Here is a 16,011-nt window from a genome sequence, read left to right on the forward strand (position 1 = left end):
TCTTCAGCACCTCCTTCTTCGACTTCAAACCCGACCAAGACGACAAGATCTATTCACAGTGGCTCTGGTTGTACTTTCTGGTTACAATCATTCTAAACTTGGTTGTGTTTTACGGCATATACTTTTGGTGGCGTGATTTCAGGCCAATCCCGCCCAAATCGGGTGGAAAACAGGAGGCACAACATGTGGGAATATCTGCGGGTACACTTGATCCTGACATAGAGCAATGCGTTGAGCAAGAGCCTGGCCACGGAGCTCTGGGAGCGAGCTTCAGCACGAACTCAGAATACACGCAACCGAGTCGACGGCAAACACGTCATGCGGCAACAAAAGCAAGCGCATAGTGGGAACTGAGGGGATCTCAAGAGCGATGGACTCATGGATTAGAAAATACATACTGAGCTTCCACTCCCCAATTTCCTTCTTACCACGTATCGAGCCGTCAACCACGCCCATACGCAGTCAAATACGCCTTGCTATACGCCGAGTCATTCACGCGCAGCAACGAAAGCTCAAGAAGTCTTTGCACCCGCGCGACAGCCACGACAGCCTTCATAACAGGATCGCGCTTCAAACAACGACTACCAGGGCATACATTCTGGCAAGCATCGTCTACCGCGGCATAAGCTTGAGCGAGCGATTCTTGCGCCTCCTTCACCCAAGCGCACTGGTATGCGCGGTCGCCATATGGAATACCGCGTTGGATGTAAACAATCTGGGCGTCCAACTCATCGATACCAAAAGCTCCTTGCGCCATGACCTCGTCGACGCATCGAATGAGTTGCTCCTCGGCAATGGACTTGGGAGCTTCTGGCACGTCGTATAATGAGAGCAGAACTAAAGGCCTGGGCGATGAATCAGCCTCATGGCCGGTGTCGCATGGTGGTTTGGCACTGGTGGGTACATCGGAGGTACTTGCTGGACTGTCTTGGTCGTATTCTTCGTATCTGACGTTGGGACTGAAGCTTACCCGTCGCGAGTGGCTGGAATTGGGGCCTTTCATGTGTGTCTTGTGATATGGATCAGCTGCTCTCTTGGCCAGTCGTGTGAATGTGTCGTAACGATATAGATAGGCCTCTAAAGTGGTAGTTGGCGGCCCACCTCGGGCGCAGAGTCCATGGCGTCCCTCGATTTGCGTCGTGTATGGTGGCCTATTCTTTGATGGTTCGGCAGCTATCGTCGTGACACTAGTCTGTGTACCGATATGACAGACTTTGTTGCTGTCCAATGAAGTGCTTTTTTCTACCGATTTGGACTGGCTGTACTTCGATGGCCCGGCATTGATCGGCGAGACACTGGTCGATGTATCGTTGACACTGGCTTTGTTCTCATCCGACACCTTTGTTCTTACTGGCATAGCCTGACCTGGCTCAGAAGGCTTACTGTTCGTAACACTAGTGGGTGAACCGATAGCACCAGTTTTCTTCCCGTCCAACACATCGCTCGTCTCTGCGGATTTGGGCTGGCTAGGCGGAGAAGGCTCAATGCTCGTAGCAGTATCCTTCTTTACCACACCTAAACGGCATAGCCGCTTAATTGACTCCTCCAGGGCGAATGAAACAGCTGCCTGTTTGGTCTTCGGCTTTGCAGAGCATATGTCGGCGTCGATTTTGCTAGCCAACTCTGCTCGCTCATGATGCACGAGACTTTCCTGCAAGAAATCAAAAGCAATCGGATGCAGAGCCAAAATAATCTTGCCACTGCTTTTCGAAAGCACATAGCTGCGGAAGTTCGGCTTGGTTCGAGCTTCTTCGATAGTGGTTTTGAGAGACCATGTCTGGACGGTCTGGGACTGGTTGTCCATAGTTGCAGAAAGGGCGCGGATGCGTTGAGATTTGTTGAAGGATGGTGAAAGAACAGACCGAGGCTGAACAGTGGTGGCCGAAGGTCTCCTGAGTAGAGGCAATTTGGGACTCGATGGTCAGTGGAGTTGGCTCTCATAACAATCAGGTGAGGTTTATGGCTGTTCGTAGTGCAGAATTATAGACTGTACCACCCCCTGCCATATCAGGTTCTTGTTGAAGCGCAAACACGGATTTCCCGCTCCACGATTCAGCGATCGTTGGTGATTCACACAGCTCTAAGGCCATGGACTTGTTCCCCGCTTTCACAGCAATGGAAACAATAGCGTTGAACTATCAACGACCTTGTCAGCAGTCACCCTCAGGTGATGTGGACAATACCCTCGTAGCATTATTGTTGTTTCTGTTGCGACTCGTCCAAGATCAATACGGTGGGCCCAAAGTCCTGCTCCTCGAGCGTATCACTATTGATTCCTCTCCTGATGTTGTCGTTCTGGGCTTCTTCTTCCGTTGCAAAGCGGTAGCAACGCGTCTCCGCTAGTCCAAAGCGCTTGCCCTTCACAAGGAAAGCTTTGATGCCTCGATGCGTGATGACAGCGATGTTGCTATACGTCGCGGAAAGTTCTTGCAGTCTTCGTCGCACGCTCTCAGCACGCTCAGTAGCGCCTTCAATGCTATGCTCTAAATAATCCCACTCTTCATTGCACTCAGAGAAGTCGAATTGCGGGAACTTTGACGCTAGCTCCTTTCGCGACAACCCCTTGTTGCAGACGGCGTCGTTGGCTTCTCGGAGATCTGGCCAGATTTGCACAGGGATGCGAAAGGGGCCTGCCTCCGTCAAGAATGGAAACATGTTTATCGCAGTTTCTATGGTGCGGGTCATGGGCGAGATGAGAATCAGATTTGGCTGGACTGTGAGGTTGACGCGTTTGGTGGAGACGTTGCCGGCTTTTGTCAACGGCGGATCTCGGTGTGGATAGCCGCGCTGGACGTTGTGCAGTGCTTCGCCATGGCGTATGATATGTACGCGCGCTGTCATGATGTTCCTACACGCAAGTGGATGACGCGGGTGTTAAAACGTAGAATAACTGAAGACCGCGGCCCAGGGTTATCGATAAGAAGGCCTGAAGCTTAGCATCGCTTGAACCTTCGAAGCTCCGCTCCTGCGCGCTCGTCTTCCACGTCATTGCACATATTGCCGTCAACTTCCTTTCTGAACGCACTCCGGAGCTACTGGTTGGACACTGGATTCGCTACTTCTCTATCACATGCCCGAGGTGTGCAGCTGCAGCTAGGCCCCCGTCGACGGCGCAGGAACTCGTTCAGGAGATGGCGGCGCCCACCGTTATCGATGCCAAGGCCACCGAACGATCTCCGCTATCGGATGTTGCATTGATCTGCATCTGATAAGATGAGATTGATAAAATTCTCCACCACCTACTGCGCCGGAGCCAATCGCGAACACCGCACGTACGACGTCAACCTCTTTATTAGGCAGAATGCTCGTACTGCGACAAGGTATAAGAAAATTCTGCGAGTGTCTATGGGCCATGGCATTTGTGCAGTGCCCTGATGCTGATGGGTACGCGATGTGTTTTCGGGGCGTGCAGCGTGGCCTATAAGAAGCAAATCGAGGACTTTAGTACCCTCAACATCTAAACTTCTGTGGTATTTGTTCTTTACCCATCACACCATGCGGTTCTCTGGCGTCATTCTCGCCTCGCTGGCGTCCATTCTTGTCCATGCGCAGAATAATACCAATACAACCTCATCCTGGCCATGGCAAACCTTCAAATCTCGCCCTGGTTTCGAGCCCCCAGTACTTTCGGTCAACAAGACTGGTGACACCGCACCGGGAGTTATTACCTTTCCTCAGAGTGGACGTGGGGCCCACAACTACAGTCTGAACATCTTCCAAGAAGATGGCGATTTGGTTTGGCAGTCTGGCTACGGCGACTACGCCGCCTTCAGAGTTTCGGAGCTCTTCGGCGAACCCGTACTGGCCTATTTCAGCGGCATCTCTCTCACTGAACCTTGGGGCTTCGGGTATGGAGTAATCTACATCCTCAACCAGCAATACGAGAGCATCTACAATGTCACTCTCTGGAACGAAACATACCCACTCGAGAGCATCTATCCGCTGTACGATCCTACCCAGTACCAACCTTTCAGCTGGGTTGATATGCACGAGAACCTTATCACGCCTGAAGGTACGATGTTCATCGCCGCTGTAAATGTCACCCCATGGGATCTATCATCCATCGGCGGCCCGAAGGATGGGTGGGTTGTGGATTCCATTGCGCTCGAACTCAACGTTACGAACAGCGAGATTCTTTGGCAGTGGAGCCATCTTGACCATGTGGACCAAATCTCGCTCGAAAGCGCTGTGCCAACATATCCGCTTGGTGAGCTCGGCAAGAACAGCAGTTATCCGTGGGGCCCGTTCCACATCAACTCCATCGAAAGATTCGAGGATGGAAGTTACTTGCTCTCTTCAAGGCATTACTGCTCCATCTACAAGATTTTCCAAAACGGCACCGTGGCATGGACTTTGAACGTAAGTTTTCATCACCTTTCTCATCCTTCGGATCGTAAGCACTAGTGGTGAGCGCCATGCTAACGAAGCCCCAGGGACATTCCGGCGGCGACTTCACCCTTGAGAATGGCCTATCCTTCTGCTACCAACATGACGCACGTATTCATCCGTCTCGCTCGCCCAACACCACCACCATCTCTCTCTTCAACAACGACAACAGCGCCGTCGTACCTAAAGTCAACGAAACCACCGGAATTTTCCTCTCCATAGATGAGCGCACGATGACTGCGACATTATTACAAGAACTCGCTGATCCAGACGATGTCATCTACTCGGTCAGCCAAGGCAACATGGAAGTCCTCCCCTCCAACCACTCTATCATGGGATACGGCAGCGTCCCGACTCTGAAGGAGTTTGACCAAGATGGCAATGTTGTGTTGACTGTGAAGTGGGGTGAACCAGAGAAGGTGCAGAGCTATCGCGCCTACAAGGCCGAGTGGGTTGGTAAGCCGAGCACCAAGCCTGATGTGTACGCCTGCAAGGCGAGCAACGGCACAGAGGTCTACATGAGCTGGAATGGTGCCACGGAAGTTGACACATGGACTGTGTTCGGTGGCGCATTCAACGGAACCCTTAGCAAGGTCGCCAGCGTTGAGAAGTCTGGTTACGAGACCAAAGCAGTCGTGGGCCACAAGCTTGGGTTCGTGAGGGTAGAGGCAAGTGGCGAGGAGATTGAGACTGGGGTCTCGCGTGTCGCTGCGGTATCGGAGACGTGCTAGACTGTTTGGAGGTTGGAAACGCGAAGTGCACGTTGGTAGGATAATGATCTATGTATTGCGCATCCGTACGCAGTAATTGACGGTTCATACTACTCTCGACCTACCATGGGTAACCTCCAGTATTGTGAATAAACTTTCCACATTCTTCATCTCTCTTTCCTTCGACAAGCTCCATAATGCTCTTCACAGTGTCCTCCGCACTCCTTGCACCAAACTCCAGTTTGTTATATGGGCCAAGGTTGGAAGCCGTGAAGCCAGGGTCGTAGCAGAAGACCTTCATCTTGACATTGTCTGCCTCTTTCGCAGCATCAGCATCGCCCTCCCCAGCCTTCTCAAAGTCCACCTGCGGAATCCCCAGCCCATACTCCACATACATACACGAGCTGATCATGTTGAAGGCGACCTTGCTGGCGCGGTATGGCACGGCTTGGATCTTGTACATCGGGCTCTCAGTGGAAAGGCGACGACCGATCGATCCAGCCCCTGACGAGATGTTGATGATACGCGGGTTCGCGCTCTTCTTCAGCGACGGAACGAGCGCATTAGTAAGAAGCCATGGGCCTGTTGCGTTCACGTCGAAAGCCGTTGCCAAGCGTTGGCGCTCCGTCAAGCCTTCGGGCAGCGCGACTGCAGCATTGTTGAAGAGAATGTCGAGTTTGCCGTACTTCTTCTCGATGAGCATTGCGGTTTGTGTGATGTGGTCATCGTTCTGCAAATCAAGATGCACGAGCTCGATGCTGCCAGGAAGCTTGCGCGCTTGCAGGTCTTCGAGGGCGACCGACCCTTTCCCAGTCGATCGTGAGGCAAGGAGGACGTGATATTGGCCCCGCTTGAGGAGCTGGTGAGCGATCTCAAATCCGATGCCGCTGTTCGCCCCAGTGACAAGAGCAATTTCCTTGGCGAGGGACTGCATTGTGAGTAATGTGGGGATTTGAAGAGATCAAGGTAAAAAGAGAAAGGTCGCAGTGACTTTAAGATGGCTCATTATGGGCTCAAAGCTACAGTAATATACGTTTCCTACCTTCGTGAGAGTTGGGCTGCCGCCGGACTTACGAGTTCAAATTCCGCAATGATGCGCTGCAGTCGGCCTAGCGGTCGTGCCGCAGTCGTGTGTGTAAACTGTGTCTATACGTTAGGTCGGTCATTTTACGGTTAGTCGACGTTCTCGGGCGGATGAGAGTAGGCCAGGCCGGATTATCTGGACGCCTAAAGGCTTCAAGCCAGCGTTGGAGGCGCGGAGTACAGGTTTTGCACTTTCAATCACCGGCGCTAGCATCGAAATGGACTAGAGGAATTGCACAAGTACAACCCGTGCGCTGTGAGCGTCATCAAGAGCTGGCACGCTGTGAAGCATTTTGGAAGAGTCAGAATCGCTGAATTCGTTTTGCCAGGTATTGAATGCCATGCAAATATCTAAGATCCTTCGAATGTATCGCTACCTGACCTGCACTGCAATCCCATCATCACCCCGGATTTGCGGAGACAACGAATCGGCTCGCATTTCTGTCACGGCAGCATCCGGGGACTTCAACCAATCCTGCTGTACCAAACATCTCCCGCGCTCGGTCATCTGAAGATGTGGCAACTCCTCTCGTAAGGCGGCGATGCCACCCTTGACGCTACTTGCTGAGATGGCTTTGGCGCGGAGCACACTCGTTGCAACGCGGGCCGTATCACCACCGTAGCAAACAATATATACATCTTTGCCAGCAAGGTCATGCGCGCTGATGCGCTCGGTCGTGAATGTTGATTCCAACTCTTTCCATTGCTTCTCGAGAACCGCGGCATCTGAGAACGGGCTTGGTGTTGATGCATTCAGGCTTTGTAGCGGTAGGTTATACGATCCTGGGATATGACTGGTGACGAAGTCCTCTGGCTTCCTCAGATCAAGCAGGACAGCCCCGTTGTTTTTGTCGACGGAATCGGCAAATTGCGATAGCGCTCGTGTAGGTGTGAGTTCCCATGCTTCGTCGTAGCGGTATAGATCGACTGCGGTGAGATTCTGCAGTCATGTTAGCTATGTTTGATGAAGCGCGGCAGCTTGAAGGCCAGCCGCGAAGATACCAAGGGAAAAAGCGCCTCTTACCTCGTTGTGTATAGGTCGAAAAGCGGAATCTCCAAGCTTGTCGAAATATTCGTCGATGTACTGATATGGGCCATCGCAGGCCACGAATGCGCAGTCGATGATGCCATTGGCATCGGCGAGGTCGGATAATGTGCCGTCGTTCTTTCGCTTTCCAAGATAGTTGAACAGCCCTAACGACGTCAGCGGCTATACTTGCACTGTCAGATGGTCCCACTTACCCTGCAAATTGAACCCTGAGGATGGACCGCAGATCAAACCCGCGCGGCAGAGCGCCAGGGATAGACTGAAAGCATCCTTGGAGCCCACCTCCTCAATGGCATCCACGGAGTCGCGCCATGGGAACTCGACAGGGCTCAAAAGAGCGAGAGATCTAGGTCCTGGAACTCGATCGCCAGCGGCGGTGCACACGCTGGGCACTTGGTCAGGCTACGTCTCCATAAACTGCGAACATGTATCGACTCACCCTAACCGAACCACAGACGGCTTCGCCGACTTAAAATATTGGCCAAGCCCTGTCATCGTTCCAGACGTACCCATGCCCGCGCACATGAGACGAATGTTGGGTAATTGTTGATGGATTTGAGGTCCGGTCCATTTGACGTGCGATTGCCAGTTCTTGAGAAGTCAGCTTGTGCCGTGTCGACTAAAAGCGATGGGGTAGCTTACTGCGTCGTTTTCGTATTGGTTGACGTTGAGGATTGCTTCGTCCTTTTCGGCCATAATTCTAGCTCGATGAATGCCGCCGCGTTCATCATGTGGTTCTGGTTGAGAAGGACCACCAAAGAGTGTACTGTCAGGGAGTTAGATGACTTCGAGACACAAATGATCACCGCTCGTACATGTCCAGCCCGAAGAATTGCATGAGCCTGAGTTTTGGTGCCGAAGTCTTGTTACTCAAGAAGGCGCGAACATCTTGTATTCCGTGATTGATACGAGAGACCAATGCCAGAGATATTACGGTAGATCCTGAACTGTACTCGACTACTGTCTTGGACTTCTCCGGGTGGACCTCTTTGGTCAACATGTTCAACGCTGGCGTTGCATTAGTGATGTGAGATGCTGAATACGCTCTTCTGCTTCGCACATACCTGGCATGATCTTGACATTGTTCGAGGGATGCATAGACATCATCTTCGCATGTATCCTAACACCATCGTTGTAGTACGGGTTCAGGCTTGGCGGAATCTCAACGAGAGGAATCATGGGTGTGCGGTCGGGGTCAAAGTAGTTCTGGAGAGCATCTGGCCCAGAATAGGCGTTCAAATAATTCCGTGAGACCATGATGAAGTAGAAAAGAGCTGTTCGAGACGGAAAGCATGAATCCCGAGCGCTGGAGCGGACTGCTCTTTAACTGAGCGCTTTCGCGGTGACACATCGGAGGCTGCCTGTCAAAGTCGATATTGAACCAAATGATCTACAGTACCGGGACATTTTTGCGTGGGCATCATGCAAGATGCAACGATGAAGGTGCTCATCGGTGTCACTCCATGGGTGTTAGTGCTGGGGCGAAGATCAATACCGAAGTGGGACTCGTACGGTAGGATTCCCGCTGCGGCCAAGGGAACGTCCCGCATCGGCCAAGACGTGTAACTATAATTTTACGGGCGAGAGCGCAACACAAAAGAGTCGTGAGAGGGCTCATTGGACGGGATGGTGATGGTCGTTGATGGCTTCGAGGCACATTGAGGCACATTGAGCACATTGATGGCGGCGAGTCAGGACGAGACGCGCTTGTACTAGTGTGCTTTGGTACTAGCGTTGACGCGAAATGGGCCATGCCGCGGGTGTTCTGGAGTTCTGAATGTCACAAACCTCGCCATGTGTCGGCCTGACACGACGACAGGGTATGAGAGCACATTTGACGTGCAGACATCGCAATTCTTCACCGAAACCCACCCCTGCGTGGAGCACATGCGCAAAGTCGCCCTCATTGTACTCAACAGCGTTCCGGTGAGCGCGCCACGAACTGGACATGCTGCGACACCAAGGTATGCCCTCGCTCTTGCATCGGCATTGGCTATTGCAGATTGCCGGTAGCTGCCAGTCATAGTACCTAGGCATCAGACCTTTTGGCAGCCAGCAGGACCCAAGAAGCTAGTGTACGAGCGTAGACCGTTACACATCTAGTTTGCATCGCGTACTTTGCAAGGATGTATTCGGCTTCTCGCGTCTTACGTTTTCGGAAGTATACACAAAGTGGAAGATCAACCGATCGGCGTGGATGGACCAGGTTGAGTACTACATGTCAGATTGCGGTCCCAGACCGCGTTGGCATCTGCACCAACGTTGTCTCCACCGCTTCGAGTCGTGATCATATCTGTCAAGCTCAGCCCATGTTGAGTCGTGCTATTCTTTTATCAAGCCACCCCAAGACACCACAGACTTCGTGAATACGAAAAATCGAACGTCTCTGAACCATGGCGACAGAAGATCAGCCCCGGGCTGCCATGAGGACACCGGAAAAATCTCCCGCGGAAGCGTCCTCTGTTCAGGCGTCAAAACAGCCTCCAGAATTCAACGAACAAACCAGTACGGTATGCGCAGATGACATCACGAATTTTGCTGACTCCATAACCCAAAGACTATGTACCAGTCAAGACAATCATTACGGTGGGTACATACATACCCAGCTATGCTCCCTCTCGGTACTTACGTATCAGCAGATTTTCCTTGCTTGCGCGAGCGTCGACTTGTTGGCCTTGATGGATCAAACAACACTTGCAGCTAGCTTGACCATTGTCAGCAAGGATCTCAACGCCAGTAATGAAAGCGCGTGGATTGCAGGCGCATACTTCCTGACGTCCACGTCATTTCAACTCCTCTACGGACGGCTTTCTGACATTTGGTCCCGCAAGGTGCTCTTAGTTATCGGCATTGGCATCTTCTTTTTCGGCTCGCTGGCAGCGACCCTGGCACGATCCGCTCTTCAGCTGATCGTCTTCCGTGCATTCATGGGCGTCGGAGGTGGCGGCCTCATGACGGTCGCGCAGATGATAGTGTCAGACATTGTGCCTCTTCGCGAAAGAGGAAAGTATCAGGGTATCCTCGTAAGTGACATTGTCATGCGTTCTGTGGTATACTGCTAACGTCATGTTAGGGCTCTGTTGTAGCTCTGGCGAATGGCATTGGGCCAGTGATAGGTGGTGCACTCGCTTCCCAAAGCCACGATTCTTGGTATGCACATCGTACTGACATCCAATCAACACAAGACTAAGCCGGTTGCAGGAGGTGGATCTTCCGACTGAACTTGTTTCTATGCGTTCTTACCACTGGCGCCGTCGTGTTCTTCATGCCACTCAGAAAGGTTGACGGTAGTTGGAAACGGTCCGTACTGGCTACCTTCGCTCATGGCAAACACTGACCAGATCAGGAAAATAGCAGCGATAGACTTTTTCGGGGCGTTTCTAGCTCTCGCTGGGTCTGCGATGCTTGTGGTATGTTGCGCAATGCTATCACCCATCCACTCTAGCCGAGGCTAACCATCCTAGCTCGCCTTGACCTGGGCTGGGGGAGAGTACGCTTGGGGATCAGCGCATGTCATTGCAACTCTGGTAGTCGGCATTGCAGTCTCAGCCTTCTTCATCGTATGGCAGTGGAGAGGGACCAGCGTGCCACTGATACCGAGTATGTTCTACCAAGGCAGCATGCAAAGCTTCGTGCTAACTCATACCAGTGACCATTTTCACATCCAAAGTCGTGAACGGTGCCGCGCTAACCATGTTCGTGAACGGCTGGAATTTTCTTGTTCAGGTCTACTACATTCCTTCATTCTACCAATTGGTCTATGGCTACTCAGCTGTGAAGTCCGGAGCACTACTACTCCCCATCACGCTCACGCAAAGTAAGACACCGTCTTCCATTCCTATCAGCCCATGTCTAACTTCGTTGTAGCACTCTTTAGTACCCTGTCAGGCCTTGTTGTTCACTGGACCGGTCGCTACAGAGAATGTCTTCTTGTGGGCTGGGCGATATGGGCGATTGGCCTGGGCCTGATATCGACACTCGACAGCCCTTCTCTCGGGAAGCAGATAGGCTATGGTCTGCTCGCTGGTCTTGGGCTTGGTAACACACTGCAACCCTCACTCATCGCCGTTCAAGCGGGGGTGGAGCGCAAACATATGGCCGTCGTCACTTCGACCCGCAACTTTGTACGCAATCTTGGCGGCACCCTTGGTCTGGCGATCTCAGGCACTGTGATCAACAATGCGGTTCGATCATCGCTAGTCCCATACGGACTTTCGAGCCCGGAAATCCAGCTGTTGCTTAACTCGCCAGACATGTTCCGGGGGTCAGTCGGCCAAGAGCGTACCGATCTCGTTAGGGCTGCACTTGCGTCCGCGTATCAGCAAGGCTTTCGGATTGTTTTCATCGTCGGCGCAGTACTTAATGCGCTTGCATTCATCGCTGCTTGGTTCTTGATGCCTCAGGTGGAACTGAGCAGAAAGGACGATGCCCAACTGAAAGAAGAAGGCAAGAAGAGAGATGAGGAAAAGCGCGGCACAACTTCCCCTGCATGAAAGTTTTGATCAGAAAGATCAGAAGGAACGGCAAGACGAATGCTACAACACAATGAGCCAATTTTCGGACATTTGAGATCCAACGACGATTGCAACTACCGACGACGCAGGATGGATGCCGGGTAAATGATAGATTACCATCGATAGAGTCGTGATTACTATACACCCTGGCAAACCAGCCCCACATCGAAGAAGTACACTAATGCCCCGCGCATTTACTATAAGTGTTTGTCTCATTGTCAAACATAGATAGTGACCGGGTAACGAAGCTTAATTGCACATTAATTCTATAATGTTGTTCAAAACCATAGTACTATATCAGTCGACCACCTCTCCAAACATGAGCAGCATCATGATATCTCAGTCAGACTATCGATTACTGCAAGCATGATCACCACTACTCTCGTAGCTCTCGCGCTGGCCGCAACCGGCCTCTCACAAGCACCAGAAGGCTACCGTACGGTGTACATGACATCGGCACAAGATACCAAATTCGTCGTTGTACCAAAGTCACGAGCAGCAGGAGCAACACTCGTGGTGTAAGACATGTTTCTCTTTTTTCCTCTCATACCAATGCATTCTGCTAATGTATGTCTCAGGCAAACCCTCACGTCTACTCCAGCGCAATCATGGTACATCAAGTCGCCCAACAATGCTACCTCCATCCAGCTCGCATCCACAACACTCTGCATGGATGCTGGGCCAAAGTCTGGCTGGAAAGATATGGCCAACATCTACCTCCGCGAATGCGTTGCCGGAAGTGAACAGCAGACCTGGAACGCCATGGCTGATGGACGCATTGCTCTCGCTGCTAGCAGTGGAACGCAGCAATGTGTCGATCTACAGTATCTAAGAGCTGTGCAGAATAACCCGGTCGGGCTGTATAACTGTGCAGGGCTGGGGAACACCGGGGCGGCTGACAAGGGGATCAATTGGCCTTTGAGAAATGCTACAGTTGTGTAGGCGAAACGAAGGGTGGTTCGTACAGCATCTGAAGTAGCCTAGACGGTCGAGGATCTACTTGACTCAATCATCAATGGCATGTTCTGCATTAGATATGATTGTTTTGCTGATTTAATGTGCATGCACGGTCTGTCTTCTTGATTGATCAATGCATCCCCTCGTGATTTGGGCATTTCCAGGGATTTAACCCTCTCCAGTCATTGAACGGGCTGTTGGGTCTGGGGGCGCTCCATGAAGCAGGCAGCCATATGCAACATTGAGTGAAGCTGACGCCGGCTCGGTCGTCAACGTCGAGGAACTGTATGTGCAACTAACCAGGAGATGGGGAAAATGCCGTTAATGCGTCATAGTGTCGGAGGGTCGTGAGAACGGACGGAGGGTTGGGTTGCAGATCAGCCAAGGCGACCTCGGGCTGCGCACGAGCCCTCTGTTCCACCTCAGCTTCCGGATGTGCAGTCCGTCCAAACTTACGTCTGGACTACCCTCCATGTGTTTGCATAAGGGATGCCGAGAAAGCCAAATTGCTCTAAAATCTCACCAGATAAGCGTTCCGTCGAAACGATCGCGATACCCTCACCGTCTCCACTCATTGAGGCTGCCACGCTGTTACGTCACAACTCAGCCGCCATCATTAACACCCACAGAACGCATGCGACGACTTCTTATGTGGATTCAGAGTTTCGTAAGCTATCGAGAGTCTTCTGAGCCAAATGCTTACACATCAGCGCCCATAGTACGACACCGTAGACAGATGCTTGAACTGCAAAATCGCGCGCCCATCCTCCAACGCCAAACCGCGGAACCTATCCATGACCATCTGCTTCATTCGCTCCGCCTTTTCGCCCTGCAAATGGTAGCCAAATCGGTTCCCTGTGCTATCGTTGCACCAATTCCATAGCGCGTCCACGCTCTCGAGCGTACGCGTGCCAAAACCGCGCGACATCTTCACATCGCCAAACCCAGCAGCGCTCAGATCGCGCTGCATCTCCGGGAAGCTCGAAGGCCATATAAAATTGTCTGTAGGCTCGCCGAGATCCTCTAAGACGTCATCGCGGATGTCCTGTATAGGTAGACGGAATGCGCCGTCCTGAGTCGCGATACCAATAGCAGTGCCGGGCTTGGCTAGAGTGGCGGCTTGAGCGAGGAAGAGAGGTTTGTCGCTGAACCAATGGTATGACATGTTGCAGTGTATGGCATCGAACTTCTGTCCTGCGAACATGGAGAGATCATGCACGTCGGCGACATGGAGCTCTACGTAGGGCTTGAGCTCCGGATACTCCTCCAAGGCCTCACGCGCCCGCTTGATGCTGTACTTGTCTAGGTCGAACCCCACGACTTTCCCAGTCGGGCCTACAATTTGCGCAATGTCGAGAACGTCGCTTCCGGGACCGCAGGCCGCCACGAGGACGTGTTGGCCTTTGGAGATGTTCATCATCTCTGTCAGGGCATGGCCGTAGCCGCGCTGCATCGTATTCGTACGGCTGTAGCGATCTGCTGTTGTTTCGGTGGCTGTGCCCCATTTCGTGGGTTCTTCGGCTTGCGTAGCGAGGACGGACATGATGTACTGAATACTAAGCAGTTCTAAACAGATGGAAGAGGTGATCTTTTGAAATGAGTACGAGATGGTGACCTTGAAATCGCTGAGTACTTTCAAGTTATATGCATAGGATATGCTGCGATAAGCACTTGCGGGAGAGCACCCCATTGACACTTCGTACGAGCCGGCAGATCCCATCACCCTCCGCTGTATGGTGTATACTGAGCGGGGAAGCTCCGAAGATCCGCCGTTTCCTGGAGCTCCGGTCTGACAGCAACGTCATACAGTCGTGGCTGCTTCAAGTGCTCTCTTGTAAAAGACCGCAATGAGGCCCGTACAGTCATCTACGCTAAGCATCCGGACATGGGGAGGGCTATACACAAGAAGCGGCCTCGGTGTCTCTTTCGCCACCATTCTCGCAATACATACGTGTCAAAGACCTTTCGATCGCCACGGTTTCAGAGAGACTGTAATGACTGAGGCATTGACTTCGGCATTTAAGATTGGGCAGCCCAAGACGTATCGGAGAAAGGGTTCTGTGGGGGCTCCCGGGCCGACTGCGTTAACATGTGCTCTTAACAGATAGAGTTCACACTAGTGTGGGACGCCTATATGTCTTATCCAACTTTCTTCTCGATGTTCGAAACGCGCTGGCATGCGGAGTTTATACTAGTTCGGCGCCTTGAGTTTATTACCATACCAACGTCAGTTCCCGTTGAGGCATTTCTCAAATATCTTGTTGAGTGATGGGAGCAAAGCAGTGGATGCATGATGGTATTGACGCCCATGGGTACCAAACGGACTGTCCTGAGAACAGCCCCTAAACCTAGCTAAGGACATCTACGTTCACTCTGACAAACAGACTCCAGGCCCATGCGCCAGTGTAGTGTCACCATGAATATCTATAAGCTATGAGACGCCAAACCGCCGAGATCATCTTCGCCACCCACGCCGAGATCAATCGCTATCTTCGCCGAGATATTGATCACGGCCTGTTAATCAATGACATTGTCGCCCAGTAAATAAGGTTGTGCACTACCTTCACAAATCTTTTCACCCCTCCGACATTCCTACCTTCTTACCCTGATGGAGGGCGCATCTGGTCGCTGGGCCAAACAAAGACATCAGGTTCATCAACGAATACATCGGATCCATGACCGTCACTGTATGGAGCTGATGAAAAGTCGAGAAGAAGAGAACTCATAGGTCTTGGTACAATTCTTCGATGTTGCGGACCCGAACGTGACATGGAGGATAAAATTTACGTCTACCGTGTCTTGTATATCTCAACTTCATCGGCATGGATGATACATCGGGGGAAAGAAGCATGCCCATCCATGTGCTGCAGAAGTTACTCTAATAATGCCGCCTAGGCATTCACTCACACCAAGAAACACAACGCTGAGGTTACCAGCAGCATGTACTCACAAGGCTCCATCTCAATTGTCCACATCGTATCAAACACCACAAACGGTGTTTACAGACACACCACTCACCTCGAAGTCTAAGTACAAATCATCCCATCGTACCCAATACTGACATCATTAATCCTCACTACGCAAACAATCTCAAAACAACAACCAGCATGTCACTCATCACCATCATCAAAACTCTAGTAGATTCCGTGTCCTACAACTGGAACTGCCACCAATGCGGTAGTAATAACGTGGCGAAGGAGCACCCAGCTCGATGCGCCTCGTGCTCGCATTTCCATTGCTGGAAGTGTGAAAACATTATCAACTAAACTGCGTATGATGTCCAGCTAATTCACTTCATTTGCTGTCACGAACG

The 16,011-nt window shown here is 51.8% G+C and overlaps 7 protein-coding genes across 7 annotated transcripts; 2 read left to right on the plus strand and 5 right to left on the minus strand.

Annotated features, from left to right (window-relative positions):
* Nucleotides 1–2,193: 2,193 nt before the first annotated feature.
* J4E93_005661 (uncharacterized protein) lies at nt 2,194–2,841 on the minus strand (the record flags this gene model as incomplete). The annotated part of the gene is made up of 1 exon (XM_049343581.1): nt 2,194–2,841. The coding sequence occupies one exon, from the start codon at nt 2,839–2,841 to the stop codon at nt 2,194–2,196; it is 648 nt and encodes a 215-aa protein (XP_049199674.1).
* A 654-nt stretch (nt 2,842–3,495) lies between these two features.
* J4E93_005662 (uncharacterized protein) lies at nt 3,496–5,117 on the plus strand (the record flags this gene model as incomplete). The annotated part of the gene is made up of 2 exons (XM_049343582.1): nt 3,496–4,359; nt 4,434–5,117. 2 exons carry the CDS (start codon nt 3,496–3,498, stop codon nt 5,115–5,117), a joined length of 1,548 nt encoding a protein of 515 aa, XP_049199675.1.
* A 100-nt stretch (nt 5,118–5,217) lies between these two features.
* Nucleotides 5,218–6,030, minus strand: J4E93_005663 (uncharacterized protein; the record flags this gene model as incomplete). Its single annotated transcript, XM_049343583.1, has 1 exon — nt 5,218–6,030. One exon carries the CDS (start codon nt 6,028–6,030, stop codon nt 5,218–5,220), a length of 813 nt encoding a protein of 270 aa, XP_049199676.1.
* A 522-nt stretch (nt 6,031–6,552) lies between these two features.
* Nucleotides 6,553–7,496, minus strand: J4E93_005664 (uncharacterized protein; the record flags this gene model as incomplete). The annotated part of the gene is made up of 2 exons (XM_049343584.1): nt 6,553–7,119; nt 7,488–7,496. The coding sequence occupies 2 exons, from the start codon at nt 7,494–7,496 to the stop codon at nt 6,553–6,555; spliced, it is 576 nt and encodes a 191-aa protein (XP_049199677.1).
* Nucleotides 7,497–8,029: 533 nt separating this feature from the next.
* Nucleotides 8,030–8,298, minus strand: J4E93_005665 (uncharacterized protein; the record flags this gene model as incomplete). The annotated part of the gene is made up of 2 exons (XM_049343585.1): nt 8,030–8,235; nt 8,292–8,298. 2 exons carry the CDS (start codon nt 8,296–8,298, stop codon nt 8,030–8,032), a joined length of 213 nt encoding a protein of 70 aa, XP_049199678.1.
* Nucleotides 8,299–10,920: 2,622 nt separating this feature from the next.
* J4E93_005666 (uncharacterized protein) lies at nt 10,921–11,720 on the plus strand (the record flags this gene model as incomplete). Its single annotated transcript, XM_049343586.1, has 2 exons — nt 10,921–11,044; nt 11,095–11,720. 2 exons carry the CDS (start codon nt 10,921–10,923, stop codon nt 11,718–11,720), a joined length of 750 nt encoding a protein of 249 aa, XP_049199679.1.
* Nucleotides 11,721–13,404: 1,684 nt separating this feature from the next.
* J4E93_005667 (uncharacterized protein) lies at nt 13,405–14,241 on the minus strand (the record flags this gene model as incomplete). The annotated part of the gene is made up of 1 exon (XM_049343587.1): nt 13,405–14,241. The coding sequence occupies one exon, from the start codon at nt 14,239–14,241 to the stop codon at nt 13,405–13,407; it is 837 nt and encodes a 278-aa protein (XP_049199680.1).
* Between the last annotated feature and the right edge of the window lie 1,770 nt (nt 14,242–16,011).

The sequence above is a fragment of the Alternaria ventricosa genome (assembly GCF_023758065.1).
Source record: "Alternaria ventricosa strain BMP 2768 chromosome Unknown scaffold_8, whole genome shotgun sequence".
NCBI classification, from domain to species: Eukaryota; Fungi; Ascomycota; class Dothideomycetes; order Pleosporales; family Pleosporaceae; genus Alternaria; species Alternaria ventricosa.